A 16,487-nucleotide genomic window follows, 5' to 3' on the forward strand; every position below is an offset into this window, starting at 1 on the left:
TTCTTTGCCATTTAGATTGTTCATAAGCTAGGTTGTTTTTCAATCTTTGAGTTTCAACTGCTAGTGAAGAGAAGACAATGCTGCTATTAGTTTGTCTCGCTCCCCTTCCGGACAATGTAATCAAATCATGAGTGATTTCGACATGGGTAATGGTCAGCAGTTGGCACTTGGTGTAACAAGCGATTTAAGCACATTCCAAAATTTCACATTATGGTCAACATGTCCCTAACCCTGTTCTGGATTATCATGTGGGCAGAGAGACAGTTGGTCAGGCAGGATTAGACATTTAATCTCAACTAAATCTGTTTTGGATAATGTTGTCCCCCCCTACATATTTTGTCCAGTGGTATCTGGACCCATAAATCCCATAAAGTGGTGTTTATAATTTGGCTGAACCATATTGGTGAAAGCAGCCCATTAACATCATCCATCCTAATCTACCAACTCAGGAAGTCCTGCAGTATAAACCAGCATTGTTTAATTCAGGCAATGCAAATAGTCTGGGTAGCCATTTGATTAGCTGTTTAGAAGTCTTATGGCTTGGGGATAGAAGCTGTTTAGAAGCCTCTTGGACCTAGACTTGATGCTCCGTTAGCGCTTGCTGTGTGGTAGCAGAGAGATCAGTCTATGACTAGGGTGGCTGGAGTCTTTGACAATTTTCAGGGCCTTCCTCTGACACCGCCTTGTATAGAGGTCCTGGGTGGCAGGAAGCTTGGCCCCGGTGATGTCCGGAATGTACCCTCTGTAGTGCCTTGCGTTCGGAGGCCGAGCAGTTGCCATACCAGGCAGCGATGCAACCCGTCAGGATGCTCTCGATGGTGCAGTTGTAAAACCTTTTGAGGATCTGAGGACCCATGCCAAATCTTTTCAGTCTCCTGAGGGGAAAAAACACACATTCCTATGGTTTATAGGGTTTTAAATAACACTATGTGAAAGCAATATTTTTTGGAACAAATGTTGCATTTTTCCCCGTTATAACTAGCTTGATAGCAATGTGAAAATTGTTGTGTAAATCTGCAGCTCAAGTCGACTCCAAAACCCACAATGCAATGGTCTCTCTGACTGACTAGTAGCTACACACAATAATACCAAAGTAAGCATGTGAAGTAGCTAGCTAGCTGTAAAATAACCTAAACAAACTGCACTATTAATTTAAGAGTCTACAATCCCACCATGTTGAACCTGCCTGCAATTTGTCTGTGTGCAAAGTGCAAATGTTACCATGGCAACAACATCCCTTTTCCACAGACACACAGGGCGCATTGTACTTGATTGTACTTGAAGGAAAAACTGAGTTTAATAATTTGGTACACTGTTTAGATTGAGCGCATCTGAGGGCAATATATACTTCGTCATGATTGGATTGGATGTGTTCTAGACAAGTATGCTCATTGGCTGATTAGGTGATCTGGAGTGCAGGTAATTGTTTTAATGTGATATTGTGTTATCCCCTATCTTCATTGTTCAAATCAAATTTTATTGGTCACATACACATGGTTAGCAGATGAAGCGAAATGCTTGTTCAGGACCTTATACAGTGCCTTCGGAAAGTATTCAGACCCCTTGAATTTTTCCAGATTTTGTTACGTTACAGCCTTATTCTAAAATGGATTAAATAAAAACAATTCCTCAGCAATCCACACTACTCCACAATGGCAAAGCGAAAATAGGTTTTAATACATTTTTGCAAATATATTACAATAAAAAACAGATGCCTTATTTACAGAAATATTCAGACCCTTTGCTATGAGACTCGAAATTGAGCTCTGGTGCATCCTGTTTCCATTGATCATCCTTGATGTTTCTACAACTTGACTGGAGTCCAACTGTGATAAATTCAATTGATTGGACATGATTTGGAAAGGCACACACTTGTCTATATAAGGTCCCACAGTTGACAGTGCATGTCAGAGCAAAAATCAAGCCATGAGGTCAAAAGAGTTGACCGTAGAGCTCCGAGAGAGGATTGTGTCGGCACAGATCAGGGGAAGGGTACCAAAACATTTCTGCAGCATGGAAAGTCCCCAAGAACACGGTGGCCTCGATCATTCTTAAGTGGAAGAAGTTTGTAACCACCAAGACTCTTCCTAGAGATGGCTTCCCGGCCAAATTGAGTAATCGGGGAAGAAGGGCCTTGGTCAGGGAGTTTACCAAGAATGGTCAGTCTATCAGAGTTCCTCTGTAGAGATGGGATAATCTTTCAAAAGGACAACCATCTCTGCAACACCACACCAATCAGGCCTTTATGGTAGAGTGGCCAGACAGAAGCCACTCCTCTGTAAAAGGCACATGACATGACACATGACACATGACATGAAGATTCTCTGGTCTAATGAAAGCAAGATTGAACTCTTTGGAGGAAACAAATTTAATCGCGTAACAATGTTAAAATAGTCAAAGGGTCTGAATAGTTTCCGAAGGCACTGTAGGTATAAGTTCCAACACGTTTTCCTGATTTCACAGACTGACCACTTAGAAGTTGAATCGTGGTGAAAAGATATATATTTTACTCACTGATAGAACATCGGCTTTCACCAAATTAACAGGAGGTGTATGATTTTTATTTACGGGGATGGATTATCATGTCAAGGGCCATATGTTGTGTCTCCTTGGTGATGCGGGTGTATTCTTGGAACACACACACTTTTAGCTGTGCTCTCTGACGGCCTGCTTCCTGATTGCCCTGCTGTCTTGGGATTAGGCCTCAAAGCTCTGCTTTTAGACACACGCCACCTCACCTCCCCACTGTCCCAACTCCGGCCATACGGTCCACACTGGGATTTACTGTCAGTCTGCAGTAAGCCACCAAGAAGCAAAGGTGCCACAGGCTTCTTTTTCTATAAGGCCCCAGTGCCTCACAAGTTGACCCGACGCATTCGGAAGATAACCATGACTAGCTTCGTAAATGTACGCGTTTGTGTTGGACTTTGACGCCCGTGTGCAGCCGAATGGGGAGCAATGCGTAGGAGTAGCAAAGCCTCTCTTTATCCCAGTGGAAGAATGCCCAGTTGATGGTTGTTTTACTTTGATTATAGTGGATTCAAGTCGCGTGTCTCTCGCCAAGCTGCATGGCAGAATGAAACCTGGATGCTGACCTTGCTGAGAAAGTATGGGAATAGGCAGTTCCTTTGCCCCTTTGAGATCTGACCAAATCTTTACCATAAGGTATGTCTTTTTAGACCCCCCCCCCCCCCCTCCCACACACAATCTCCCCTTCTGATTTCTTAAGAATTTTGTGTAACTGCCTACCTGATCCTGTCAAACAAGTTCTGGTATTTGCCAACCATATTCCGCTTGGTTGTGTTGTTGACATGAGATTGTCCTCTGTTGAGAGGTTAATGGTTTCGCAGCATGAGTTTTCAGTTTAAGACGCCTCTCAGCCCTCAGTGATGCTGAACGACCCGTCAAAAACAAAGATCTTTCTTTAATTTAGACGGGCAATCGAGCCCATGTACGCCATCTCGACCTTGGCAAGCACCCACCACATAAAACCTCCCTTTGTCTGCCCACCACCCTTACTGATTCAAGTGTTCTCAGTAACATAGCCTGAACAGTGTTGTATCTTATGGCCCTCTCTGACTTTCTGGCTAGTATGTGTGACCTACTGTAGTGTGTCTTTAAGCCAGAGAGCGTTAAATGTGGCCTGTTTGCCTGTGGCACTTAGTGGAATTTAATGTAGTCCAGACATACGTATTCGACATAGCTATACGTTTTAGCTTGTGTTTTTCTGGTGGCCGATAAGCGATACATTTGGAACAAGCATCTGTCGGTCAGTGGTTTTCGGTTCCAAAATTGGACAATGTCATTTGGACAGAACATTCTGCATACACTCTGTTGTATAACAAGTCATAGTGCTGTTTTCCTGCCATACTGCTTTATGGAGAATGTGGTTTGTACTTTTTACCTTTCACAGAGTGTGCTTGGCCCCAAGGCAGAATCTCCCACGGATCATCCTCAAAGGAATATTCCAGGGGGTGAAAGTGGTACGCGGACCCGACTGGGACTGGGGAAACCAAGACGGTGAGTGAGGGAGTGAGCAGAGCAATCCATCCATACCGACCAGGGCCTTTTTTTTTTTTTTACCAGTGTGGCAGCGTTGTTGTTCAATCTGTTTCACCGTGACCCCATAACCTTAGAGACGATGGAATCTTATTACCTACAATGTGACAGTTTGAACTGGTGTGTTTGTGCTTAGTGCTTCAGGATTTCCCCCCAACCCACAAGTATCTCATTGAGTGTGTTTAACAGATGTTTCTTAAAGAGCTGTGTTCATATGAGCAAGTTTTATTTTCCCTTTCGTACCGTTTCCCCTCTAGTGTAGCGGAATATACAAAGAAGTCACATGAATTCTAATTATAGCATGTGCTGCAACTCCGGACAGGACAAAATGGTCTTTGGGGTTATTTAATGTTTTGGGACGTGGTTTTCAAGAGTCAAGATAATTTGGCTCTTAATGGCAAATCATTAGTGAAGAAACAGATTTGCCATACAAATGTAACTATTTGCAGAATCTCCATCTGTGGGAAGTTTGATTGCCCCTGTTTCTTTCCATTTCAAAACCATTAAATATCATTGCCTTTAGGGATGGAAAAATCTATCATTAGCTCTTTCTATTACCTCATGTGGGGTCAGAACCGGGAATGACACTGTCTTTTCTGTGCTAAAGCACTGGCGAATGAGTCAAAATGTCCTTTTTATGTCTTTGAAAGTTAACCCCTGGGGTCTAAGTCAGTCATCATCAGTCTTTAATCAGAGTGTGGTAAGTGCATAGGGACATTCTTGGCATGGTCAGCAGAGAGCCTGTCACTTTCCATGAGTCCTATCCTGTTGTTACCTGGCAGGCTGTGTAATCCTTGATTTTGTAATCCTTGATGTAACCTGCATAACCTAAACTATACAATGCCAGGTTCTCGCTTTGTGGTGGAAACTGAACGTAGTATTTGATGACATTTGATCTTGAAGACTGTCAGTAAGTAGTAAAGCAGAAACGTATCGTGGTGGTTAGTAAATCAATGTATTTTATTGTACTTTCTCTCGTGTTTGGTTACTGTAGTCTGAGAATGTGAGTGGTGCTAGCCCCAGCCTGTACTTGTGCATTGTTTTGTGTTCTGTGTATTAGAATTTTTTTCACTTCTAACCAGAATCAAAGGGATGATTGGCCAAACATTGTTGAAAGATGGCCAATGTTCACTGTCTGTTCAGATTACAGTGCCTTCAGAAAGTATTCATACACCTTGAAAACGTGTTTTTGAAATGTTAGGAAATGTATAGACCCATTAAATACACATATCTAATTTACATAAGTATTCACCCCTGAGTTTATACTTTGTAAAATCACCTTTGGCAGTGATTAAAAAAAGAGTCTTTGTGGGTAAGTCTCTAAGCGCTTTTCACACGAGAATTGTGCAACAGTTTACCATTTATTGTTTTCAAAATTCTTCAAGCTCTGTCAAATTGCTTGTTCGTTGCTAGACAAAGATTTCAAGTATATTTAAGTCAAAACTGGAACTCGGCCACTCTGGAACATTCACGGTCTTCTTGGTAAGCAACTCCAGTGTAGATTTGGCCTTGTGTTTTAAGTTATTGTCTTGCTGAAAGGTGAATTCATCTCCCAGTGTCTGGTGAAAAGCAGACTGATTTTACAAGTGCTCCATTATGTTTCTTTTTTTTACCTGAAAAACTCCCCTGTCTTTAATGATTACAAGCATACCCATAACATAATGCAGTCTCCCCTATGCTTGAAAATATGGAGTGGTACTCAGTAACGTGTTGTTTTGGATTTAAAAACTAAGAATATCAAACAGGAAGTTAAAAAGAAGGCAGCTATGAATAAGTATACCGACCATAGAAGGTTTGAATAAAATGCTGGTTGGACTCGGATCAGGGGAGCCATTTGGACAACAAGGATTTCGACTCGGCTGACAAAGATTCCTTTTTCGAAGGATTGGATCCACTTTTTTAGATTTGTGGATGAATTATTTTCATGACTTTATATAGCTAATTTACTATATGTATTTCGTTTTTTTATAAGTTGTCTGCTTTTTGTGCTTTGGATTTAGGTTACATAGGCCTATGTAACAAGTCATTTCAATGTTATATAATTCCACAGTTTGCTGTTATAAGTTTCATCCTTGTAACTTTAGAGGCCACTAAACTCTCATGGCCATTGTTTATTTGTGGTTCTTACTTGTGCCTTTGTCTCGAAGGTGTTACTGTTTGCATTGTGTGTGTGCGTGTTTCACACCTATGTGAGTCACTGTACAGAAAGTTTATGCTTGGTGTTTTTACTATACAGTAATGTCGTTTTGTCAATTTAATCAACTGTAATTCTGTGTGTCTTTCATCAATATGATGATAATGTTTGAGAGCCACCCCTCCCCAGTAAGCGCCCCTGCCGTTCAATGTCTTCACCCCCCGCTGCTATGCCAATCACCCCGTGTGACGGTTCTACATCCACTTTTCATAGACTTCTTGAAAAAGAAAGTGCTTGTGGCACCATTCATCCTAACATAATTGTTTTCCCCAAGACCAAGGTAAACGACATGACAGACAGTGGAGAGGGGGACCATACATTGGATCAGGACTAACAAGCTACTTTTTCACTAGGGAAGTAACCTTGCTCACCACACAGCATAAGGCATTCAGTAACAACCATTTCTCAAGGAGGGTGAAAAAGGAATGATGTCTCCATTACTGTTTCTGTGAAGGACTATAATGCCAGAATGGAGGGTGTTGACCTATCTGATGCTCTGATCTGGTACTCCACAAGACCAGGAAGTAGTATATGAGTTTTTTTTAACGCTTTGTGGACATTGCTCCAGTAAATGCTTTCATTCTCCGCAAGCAGATGGCCAAAGCAAAAGGTCAAACCCCTCTCACCCAGTTGGCCTTCCGAGAGCAGCTGGTGTTGGAAATGGCTGAATTTGGGGCTCAAAGCAACCTCACAACAATCACAAGACCCCCCACTCAAGGTGAGTGCCACTATCCAACATACATGCCAAAAGACAAAAGGAAGAACCGCAAGCATTGCACAAAACACAGGGGGGAAGAAAGGGGGAAATACCAGATCTTCTGTCCAAAATGCTAGTTCTCTTTTTGTTTCCTGGCAGAAAGGGACTGCTTCAAAGACTATAACGACATGAGCAAGCTATGGTGAAAGTGAAATCTAATCATCTACACCTGGGATGTAACACGAATGCCATTTTGTAAATTGTTCAGTTTATTTCCAGTTTTGCACGTTTTTTTAGTATGTAACCAAGTTTGTGTTTGATAAGACCTTTTTCAAAAAAAATGTATGTATATCTGTAGCTTTTATATTGTTTTTGTAAACAGTTAATTTGTGTGTGTGGGACCAATACATTGGATACATTGGATATGCCTAGGCTAACACTTGGAAGCGTCCCGTGAGCACACCTGACACCGCTTACTAAAACATCTGCCCATTTCTAGTTGTTAGGTCTATCAATCCCATCTAATGTGTTTCTAGCTCTGGGCATCAGTAATTCACTTATAGCTTTTCAATGAAAGATGACTTTCAAATTTAAAAAAAACAATTATTTTGTGTGTGCTTGATCTTGTGTATTCTGAACTACGGAACTCCTATCTTCTGATAATTTCCCCATAATCTCCCAGATATCTTCTTTCCAAATATACCAAGTTTTTGAGAGTCATATCATGTAATTACACATGAATAGCAGTTACTTTTGGGTATGTCTATTTAGGTAGAAATCTACATTTTGCCGTTACATTTTAAGAGGTTAAACACTATTGCACAGTTAGTCCATGAAACGTATTATGTTACCTGTTAAACACATTTTTACTCCTGAACTTATTTAGGCTTGGCATAAGAAAGGGGTCGAATACTTATTGACTCAAGACATTTCAGCTTTTAATTTTTAATACATTTGTAAAACATTCGAAAAACATGATTCCACTTTGACATTATGGGGTATTGTGTGTAGGCCAGTGACAAAACATGTCAATCAATTTTCAATTCAGGTGTGGAAAAAGTTGAGGGTTGTGAATACTTCCTGAAGGCACTATCTGATTGGTCTTTGATCCTTTCTCAGCATCCAGAGCACCAATTTGGAGTCACGATCCCCACTTGTTGTTTCTTGTTTTCAGTATGTGATGTGTTGAATTAGCTAAGTCTAGAATTGACAAGATTCCTTTAGCAGAGTATGGTCTGTATGCTGTGTGTTCCCAGAAATGGGTTGAACATTTGGCTGTGAAACATTGATGGGCACCATTTCCTGCTTAAAAATGGTCTTTTGAAGGGGCCTGTGCACGGAATCGAACTACACAAAATAAAATGATTGTGTTTCATATATTCACCCTAACTATTTCTCTTCTCATCATTCCACATTTTTCCCCAATAAGCCTATTTTTTAAATCTTGCTCTCTTCACTCTTTCTCTCCTCCCACAATTGTACACCATGTGTGCGTGTGCAGGAGGAGAGGGTAAGGTTGGGAAGGTGGTGGACATCCGTGGCTGGGACACAGAGTCCGGTCGCAGTGTGGCCAGTGTCACCTGGTCCAATGGTACCACCAATGTCTACCGAATGGGTCACAAGGGCAAGGTAGACCTCAAATACGTGTCTGACGTCCAGGGAGGCTTCTACTACAAAGACCACCTACCAAAGCTCGGTATGAAACTAGGGGGGGTGTAGACATGCTTGTTTTTGTCATTCTAGAAAATAGTGTATGTATCCTATAGATCAAGGGTGTCAAACTCATTTTGCCCCACGGGCTACATTCGGTCTTCCTGAGGTCAGAAGGCCGTACTTAAAATGTATTATTTCCTCGTTGTCAAAATTTGCAAAAAAATTGTCTTATCCATCGCTATTAGAATTTTGAATACTCTTGACTTTCTAGCTTTCGTTTTGATGACTGTTAGCAAGCTGGACAGAGTAAAGAGATTTATAAATGTAGTACCATTATAATTTCTACACTGTTTCAATTAGGTTTTAGTTATTTTAATGTCGATTCAGATTGTCTCCCCCCAAACAATTAATTTGGACATGTTTGACAACCCTGCTATACACTGAGTAAATCAAACATTATTAACACCTTCCTAATATTGAGTTGCAACCCCCCCCTTAATTTGTTTGGACATGGACTCTAAGGTGTCGAAAGCGTTCCCCAGGGATGCTGGCCCATGTTGACTCCGTTGCTTCCCACAGTTGTGTTAAGTTGGCTGGATGTCCTTTGCGTAGTGAACCTTTCTTGTTACGCACAGGAAACTGTTGAGCATGTAAAACCCAGCAGCATTGCAGTTCTTGACACACTGTTGCGCCTGGCACCTACTACCATGCACATTCACCCTCTAAATGGCACACATACACAATCAATGCCCAATTATCTCAGGGCTTAAAAATCCTTCTTTCACCGGTCTCCGCCCCTTCATCTACACTGATTTGAAGTGGATTTAACAAGTGACATCAATAAGGGATCATAGCTTTCACCTGGATTCACCTGGTCAGACTGTCATGGAAAGAGCAGGTGTTCTTAATGTTTTCTATACTCTGTGTATATCAATATGAAGGCACTCAGTGTAGAGTTGGCCTATCTTTGTCATATGTTCCGATGTGCGTTTGTGTGTTTATCTATGGTTCGTGCGTACACAGGTGAGCACGCAGAACTGCAGAGGCAGGAGAGTGCAGAAGGCCACACCTTCAACCAGGGGGACAAGGTGAAATGTCTCCTGGAGGTGGACATCCTCAGACAGATGCAGGAGGGCCACGGAGGGTGGAACCCCAAAATGTCAGAGGTACTGAACTAAACTCCCTCTAAGTCAAATGGTGGAATTTCTCTGACAGAATTTTATCAAGAGTCTGACCTCATTCCAAGCTTTCTCCAGTTGTAGAACTACTTAAGTGTTTACCACTTTGTCACTGCATGTACTGCATGTGCCATGTTAGACAAATATTACTTCAAATTCTGAGTACCGATTCCCCATTTTGAAACTTTGAACCCAGCTTTATGTAATGTCGTTGGCGTGATTGGTCGCTGGTGTGCAATAGAGCAAAACCAACAAGCACCTTTTATGTTCAAATCAATGGAGCTAGCGAAACAATAAGGTCAAGGCCGGCCACAATCTGCGACTGCAAATTTGTGTGTTTACAGTACACCTGCAGAATCGGGATGGTACACAGAATCACTGACCGGGGAGATGTCAGAGTCCAGTACAGCAACAACATCCGCTGGACCTTCCACCCAGGGGCCCTAACCAAGGTAGTCCACATCTACCAGTGGGAAATGAATACAGGCTCACAGCATGGTCTTATAAGTTAGCGTTTGTTAGCAATGTGATGCTAATGCTAACAGATTAGCATAGAATCACATCGCTAACAATTTGCTGTCTTCCCCTTTCTTGCCGTAGGTGAACACTTTTGGTGTGGGCGAGCTGGTGCGAGTGCTGGAAGACATAGACAGCGTTAAGAGGCTTCAGGCTGGCCATGGAGAATGGACAGACAGCATGACACCCGTATGTTGACATAGCCTGAGGCTAACTTCCCATACCCTGGAGTTAACTTCCTCTAGCCTAACACTAACTTTCCTTAGCCTGGCACTAACCTCCCTTCTAGGTTTCCTTAGCCTGGCAAGAACTTCCTGTCATGCCGTTGTGCGAAGCCTCAGCTGGCAGTCGGCCCTCTGCATTAGAGGCAATGCCCTTTATGCCTCGGGGACTACCGGTAAACAAGCTTAAGGCTTTTGCGAAAGCAAAGCATCCTGATTAATTACCTATAAATAAAAGCCCTGAGAATTTCCAAGAGTGTCATTGGTATCTAAAAAGAGTTCATTTGAGATGGAAAGATGACAATCATGGTTTGATGGAGGTTCTTTGAAACACTTCCTCTCCTTTATGGCCTGTGATGGGTGTTAAAACCTAATATCTTGTCCTATCTTGTCCCCTCTCCTCTCCCATCAGGCCCTGGGGCAGGTGGGCAAGGTGCTGAAGGTGTACGCCGACGGGGACCTGCGCGTGGCCTTCAACGGCCAGACGTGGACCTTTAACCCGGCGTGCCTCTCGGCCCAATCCGTGGAGGTGGACGCCAATCTCATGACGGTGGAGAACCCCAACGTATCCGGAAGTAAGGACTACTGAGACCTCGCAAACAGGAGGAAGGGGGCCTCTTATCCAACAGTCATCCAACGAGTTTTGCTTTTTATCTCTCCTTCCATTTCCTTATCACTTTCTCTGAATTCCCTATGGACCCCCTCCCTCTTCTTCCAGCACTCTTGCTGCAAGCTATGCATGCACTACTGACCAAGGGCTGTGACAGTGGCTGTCTGTTGCATATACGGCCCCTCATATCGCTGTTTCTCCTGGTCACTGTCTCCACATGCATGACGAACAGGTTTCATTTGCATGTCATTTGCATGTCTCTGAAATGTCTGTTTTTTCTCTCTTTCATGCCCCTTCATGTTGGAGGCAAGCTCCAGAGGCCTCATCAGCATATGTGCCTCGACTGCTCCTCATGTGTGTATGTGTGGTTCTACTAGTCTTGGGTACTCTGGCTCAATCACCCCTTTTTCTGTGTCCGTCATATACATCATGGTGGAAGAGAGTGGATACGAGAGGCTCGTAATGCTGGGTTAGGGTGCACAGGGACATTTTGACTCATTCCAATGGTTGTGCTTTGACTTGGTAACTCTTGGTAACTGTGTATGCCCTCTGGGTTTAGAGGGGCCTGGAGGGTAGCACAGCACCTACTATGCATGTTCTCCATGCTTTGGAATCCATCACTAACATGTCTCTCTTTCTTCTATTTTTCTTCTTTCTCCTTCCCTTGCTCTTTATTCATCCACATGATCTTTTTTCACTTTCCCTTCCCCCCCCCCTCTTTATCTCTCTCTCCAGACACAGTCATTTCAGTCCTGGAGAAGCTGCTGTCTCAGTCTACAGATCAGGACAACCCCAGCCGGCTGGTCATCGAGGCGGCGCATGGCAGTGCCAACAAAGTCCGAGAGCTTGTGCAGAAATACCCTGACAAGGTGCGTTCACTCCCGGCACCGCAGACTGTATGTCTGTCATCTCTTAATGCGATTGTGTGTGAGACATCTCTTAATGTGATTGATTGTGTGTGTGACATCTCTCCAGGTGGATATAAAGAACCAGGGCAAGACGGCGCTGCAGGTGGCAGCCCACCAGGGCCACATGGAGGTGGTCCTGGCTCTGCTGCAAGCCAACAGCTCCATTGAAGTGAAGGACGAGGACGGAGACACCGCCCTGCACTACACGGCCTTCGGGTGAGAGGAATACACACACACACACACACACACACACAAGGTTGCCAGTCTTAAGTACCCTGTATTCACATTGTTAGAAAACAGGTTATGGGGGTGGTTGGTCTCTGGATTTAATTGGATTTGGGGTGAAAATCACTACACACACAAACAGTCAATCACACAGGGGCATTACTGTTGTCCATAATCCCTCACCATGCCCCCCACAAAATAAGTGATTACAAACATACATTTGTTATCAGAATGAGTCAATTAAAACAACACAACAAATATATGAAAATGCATTGAGTAATGAATATTTAAATGAGTACCCTAAATTGATAGGAAAATTATTGTGGTTAGGTCTATACATTTTGTTGCTCATTGTGTGTGTGTGCAGGAACCAGGCGGAGATTGCACGGCTATTGCTGAGCAAAGGGGCCAAGGTGAACCTGCTAAACAACTCCATGTGCACAGCGCTGCACATAGCCGTCAACAAGGGCTTCACCGATGTGGTGCGTGTGCTGTCGGAACACTCAGCCGACATCAACCTACAGGTCAGTACCCACTAATAAGAACTACATTATCTGCGTCAGGAATTCCATCATATTCCTTATTTGAATTCAATACTTTGGTTCATGCTTTCTTCTGTCATGCTCACCGCCCGTACATACAAAACACACACATGCATGCGCAAACACACACTCACAAGTCTCTCAAGAAACTAAACCGCATAGACTGCAATGGCAGACATATTTATTTTAACTAGGAACAAAACAGAATGTTTCCGCAGATCCTTTTCTTTTGAAGCATTTTAACACTTTGTTTTTTATATTCTTTGTGCTTTTACTGTGTATTTATTGATGTATGTATTGGCTAGTGCAATATAATGTCCCCTTTGGGGGACTAATAACTTACTATAACTTACTAATAACTTACTATTCATTTTTCTGCTCAAGCAATGTGCGTGTTCAGCTGGAGTGGAATGGTTGCTTGAAGTTTGTGTGTATGTTGGGGTGGCAGGTAAGCTAGTGGTTAGAGCGTTGAGCCAGTAAGCTGAGCTGACAAGTTAAAAATCTGTTCTTCTGCCCCTGAACAAAGCAGTTAACCCACTATTCCTAGGCCGTCATTGTAAATAAGAATTTGTTCTTAACTGATTTGCCTAATTCAATAAAGGTTAAATATTTATTTTAATTTTTGTTAATGTGTGTATCTGAGCTGTACTGTAACATAAAAGAGAATTGCTATACATGAGTACTCCGAGTAGGCTTGGGCGATATACCGTTTATATCGACGGAATGATTTAAAAAAAAAAAAATTATATATTTTTTGGGGGGTACCCCAGGGCTGCGGTGGTGCATGCTACTCCACTACTTATACGTTAAGTATAACTATAACAAATCTAAGATGTATCAAATAAATTGTATCCAGCTCCAGCTTTGCATTTGGTTTGCTAACTTGCTAGCCAAGTGGCTAGATATCAAGATCAAGCTTCTTGGTTACAGCAGAGACATTCTAGCCTGAGTGCCAGTCTCTTTAGCTAACATTCCATTCCTTGCAACACCTTTTCATTGCCAAAGAGACTAGCCTTTCTGCCATCTTCAAATATGAACATTGTATCATATAGAGATAGTAGTGGTGTCTTTTTGCAGACACCAATTTCATGGTTAGTTGGACAAAGCCAATGAATGGTGTTTTTGTAGGGGTTTTCAAGAAATGCCAAAAATAAGGTCTGTGGTAAACACAGGCTTAGGAAATCTTATACGTTTTGTTCTATGAGATCATTTTCATCAATGTCACTTTTTGTGAATTTTGAATCATTTTTTAAATAAAAATAGCACAAAGGCTACATAATAAAGGCCATGTTAACTGAATGATATTATCTCATAGATCCAAATGTTTAAGATCTCCTAAGCCTGTGTTAACCTCAGACTGATTTTCGGCATTTATCCCAAAACTTTGGATCGCTGAATGAACCAGAGGTAAATAATTTCCGGGTTTTAGGACTGCAAGCTGGCGAGCTCTACTAATGAGCTCGAAGTGAACAGAGTTGATCCTGATTCGATAATCCTCACAGCTATCTTCCAACCACAACAATTATCCAAATATTGGAACTTTCACTTTTTTTCTCTCTCCACGGAACAGGTTGTTATCCGGTTGCTAAGCAACTGTTTTTTTTGTTTGTCCAGACGAAGCCATCCTATCAAAAGTTTCTAGCTCACGTCTAAATTCTCAAACTAAATACATACTGCAATTCCACACATGCAACCTCTTTGCTTTGATTTTAAGCCTCAAAATGCAACAACTTCCCTCGCTAACAGCTTTAATATTGCAGATAGTGTGGCTTCCATCAATGTAATTGTCTGCATAATTTCCATCACCCCATATTTTATTTTGGAAATATATTTGCAGTTGAAGTCGGAAGTTTACATACACACAGGTTGGAGTCATGAAAACTCGTTTTTCAACCACTCCACAAATTTCTTGTTAACAAACTATAGTTTTGGCAAGTCGGTTAGGTCAGCTACTTTGTGCATGAAACAAGTAATTTTTCCAACAATTGTTTACAGACAGATTATTTAATTTATAATGCACTGTATCACAATTCCAATGGGTCAGAAGTTTACATACACTAAGTGGACTGTGCCTTTAAACAGCTTGGGAAATTCCAGAAAATGTCATGGCTTTGAGTCAATTGGAGGTGTACCTGTGGATGTATTTCAAGGCCTACCTTCAAACTCAGTGCCTCTTTGCTTGACATCATGGGAAAATCTAAAGAAATTAGCTAAATTTAGACCATTAGTCGGGTTCATCCTTGGGAGCAATTTCCAAACGGCTGAAGGTACCACATTCATCTGTACAAACAATAGTACGCAAGTATAAACACCATGGGACCACGCAGCCTTCACACTGCTCAGGAAGGAGACACATTCTGTCCCCTAGAGATGAACTTACTTTGGTGCGAAAGGTGCAAATCAATACCAGAACAACAGCAAAGGACCTTGTGAAGATGCTGTAGGAAACAGGTACAAAAGTGTCTATATCCACAGTAAAACGAGCTCGATATCGACATAACCTGAAAGGCCACTCAGCAAGGAAGAAGCCACTGCTCCAAAACTATGGTTTGCAACTGCACATGGGGAGAAATGTCCTTTGGTCTGATGAAACAAAAATAGAACTGTTTGGCCATAATGACCATTGTTATGTTTGGATGAAAAAGGGGGATGCTTGCAAGCCAAAGAACACCATCCCAACCTTGAAGCACGGGGGTGGCAGCATCATGTTGTGGGGGTGCTTTGCTGCGTGAGGGACTGGTGCACTTTGCTAAATTGATGGCATCATGAGGGAGGAAAATTATGTGGATATATTGAAGAAACATCTCAAAACATCAGTCAGGAAGTTAAAGCTTGGTCACAAATGGTTCTTCCAAATGGACAATGACCCCAAGCATACTTCCAAAGTTGTGGCAAAATAGAAAATAGACATTTTGTGGGCAGAACTGAAAAGGCGTGTGCGAGCAAGGAGGCCTACAAACGTGACTCAGTTACACCAGCTGTGTCAGGAGGAGTGGGCCAAAATTCAGCCAACTTATTGTGGGAAGCTTGTGGAAGGCTACCTGAAACATTTGACCCAATTTAAAGGCCATGCTACCAAATACTAATTGAGTGTATTTAAACTTCTGACCCACTGGGAATGTGATGAAATGAATAAAGGATGAAATAAATAATTCTCTCTACTATTATTCTGACATTTCACGTTCTTAAAATAAAGTGGTGATACTAACTGACCTAAAACAGGGAATTTTTACTAGGATTAAATGTCAGGAATTGTGAAACTGATTTTAAATGTATTTGGCTAACGTGTATGTAAACTTCCGACTTCAACTGTATGTACATGTGATATTTCAGTTTTGTAATTTTTTTAATGAATTCCAACATTTCTAAAAACCTGTTTTTGCTTTGTCATTATGGGCTGTTGTGTGTAGATTGAGGTGGAAAAAACTATTGAATCAATTTTAGAATAAGGCTGTAACCTAACAAAATGTGAAAGTCAAGGTCTGAATACTTTCCGAATGCACTGTGCCTTCGGAAAGTGTTCAGACCCCTTTAACCATTCTTTAACAAATGTTGGTCTTTTAAAGAAAAATAGAGCACCATGTGCACATCCGGTAATAATTTAATAACTCATCCGGTAATAACTTATTCCCCGGTATGGTATAGAAACGGTATGAAAATCTGGATGCCGCCCAACCCTGTAGT

General features: G+C 42.0%; 1 protein-coding gene across 4 annotated transcripts in view; it reads left to right on the forward strand.

The window, feature by feature from the left end:
• LOC139416579 (E3 ubiquitin-protein ligase MIB2-like) overlaps nucleotides 1–16,487 on the forward strand; it is a 91,754-nt gene that overhangs the window by 43,788 nt on the left and 31,479 nt on the right. For 3 of the 4 annotated variants that reach the window (XM_071165410.1, XM_071165411.1, XM_071165408.1), the window contains exons 4-12: nucleotides 3,914–4,020; nucleotides 8,452–8,646; nucleotides 9,627–9,769; nucleotides 10,126–10,233; nucleotides 10,382–10,486; nucleotides 10,931–11,093; nucleotides 11,864–11,997; nucleotides 12,104–12,252; nucleotides 12,629–12,785. In XM_071165410.1, the coding sequence (XP_071021511.1) occupies nucleotides 3,914–4,020; nucleotides 8,452–8,646; nucleotides 9,627–9,769; nucleotides 10,126–10,233; nucleotides 10,382–10,486; nucleotides 10,931–11,093; nucleotides 11,864–11,997; nucleotides 12,104–12,252; nucleotides 12,629–12,785 (1,261 nt within the window). Of the gene's footprint in view, nucleotides 1–2,972; nucleotides 3,166–3,913; nucleotides 4,021–8,451; nucleotides 8,647–9,626; nucleotides 9,770–10,125; nucleotides 10,234–10,381; nucleotides 10,487–10,930; nucleotides 11,094–11,863; nucleotides 11,998–12,103; nucleotides 12,253–12,628; nucleotides 12,786–16,487 lie in introns of those variants that run through there. The other variant, XM_071165412.1, reaches the window with a different exon arrangement.

The sequence above is a fragment of the Oncorhynchus clarkii genome, chromosome 9, assembly GCF_045791955.1.
Source record: "Oncorhynchus clarkii lewisi isolate Uvic-CL-2024 chromosome 9, UVic_Ocla_1.0, whole genome shotgun sequence".
NCBI classification, from domain to species: Eukaryota; Metazoa; Chordata; class Actinopteri; order Salmoniformes; family Salmonidae; genus Oncorhynchus; species Oncorhynchus clarkii.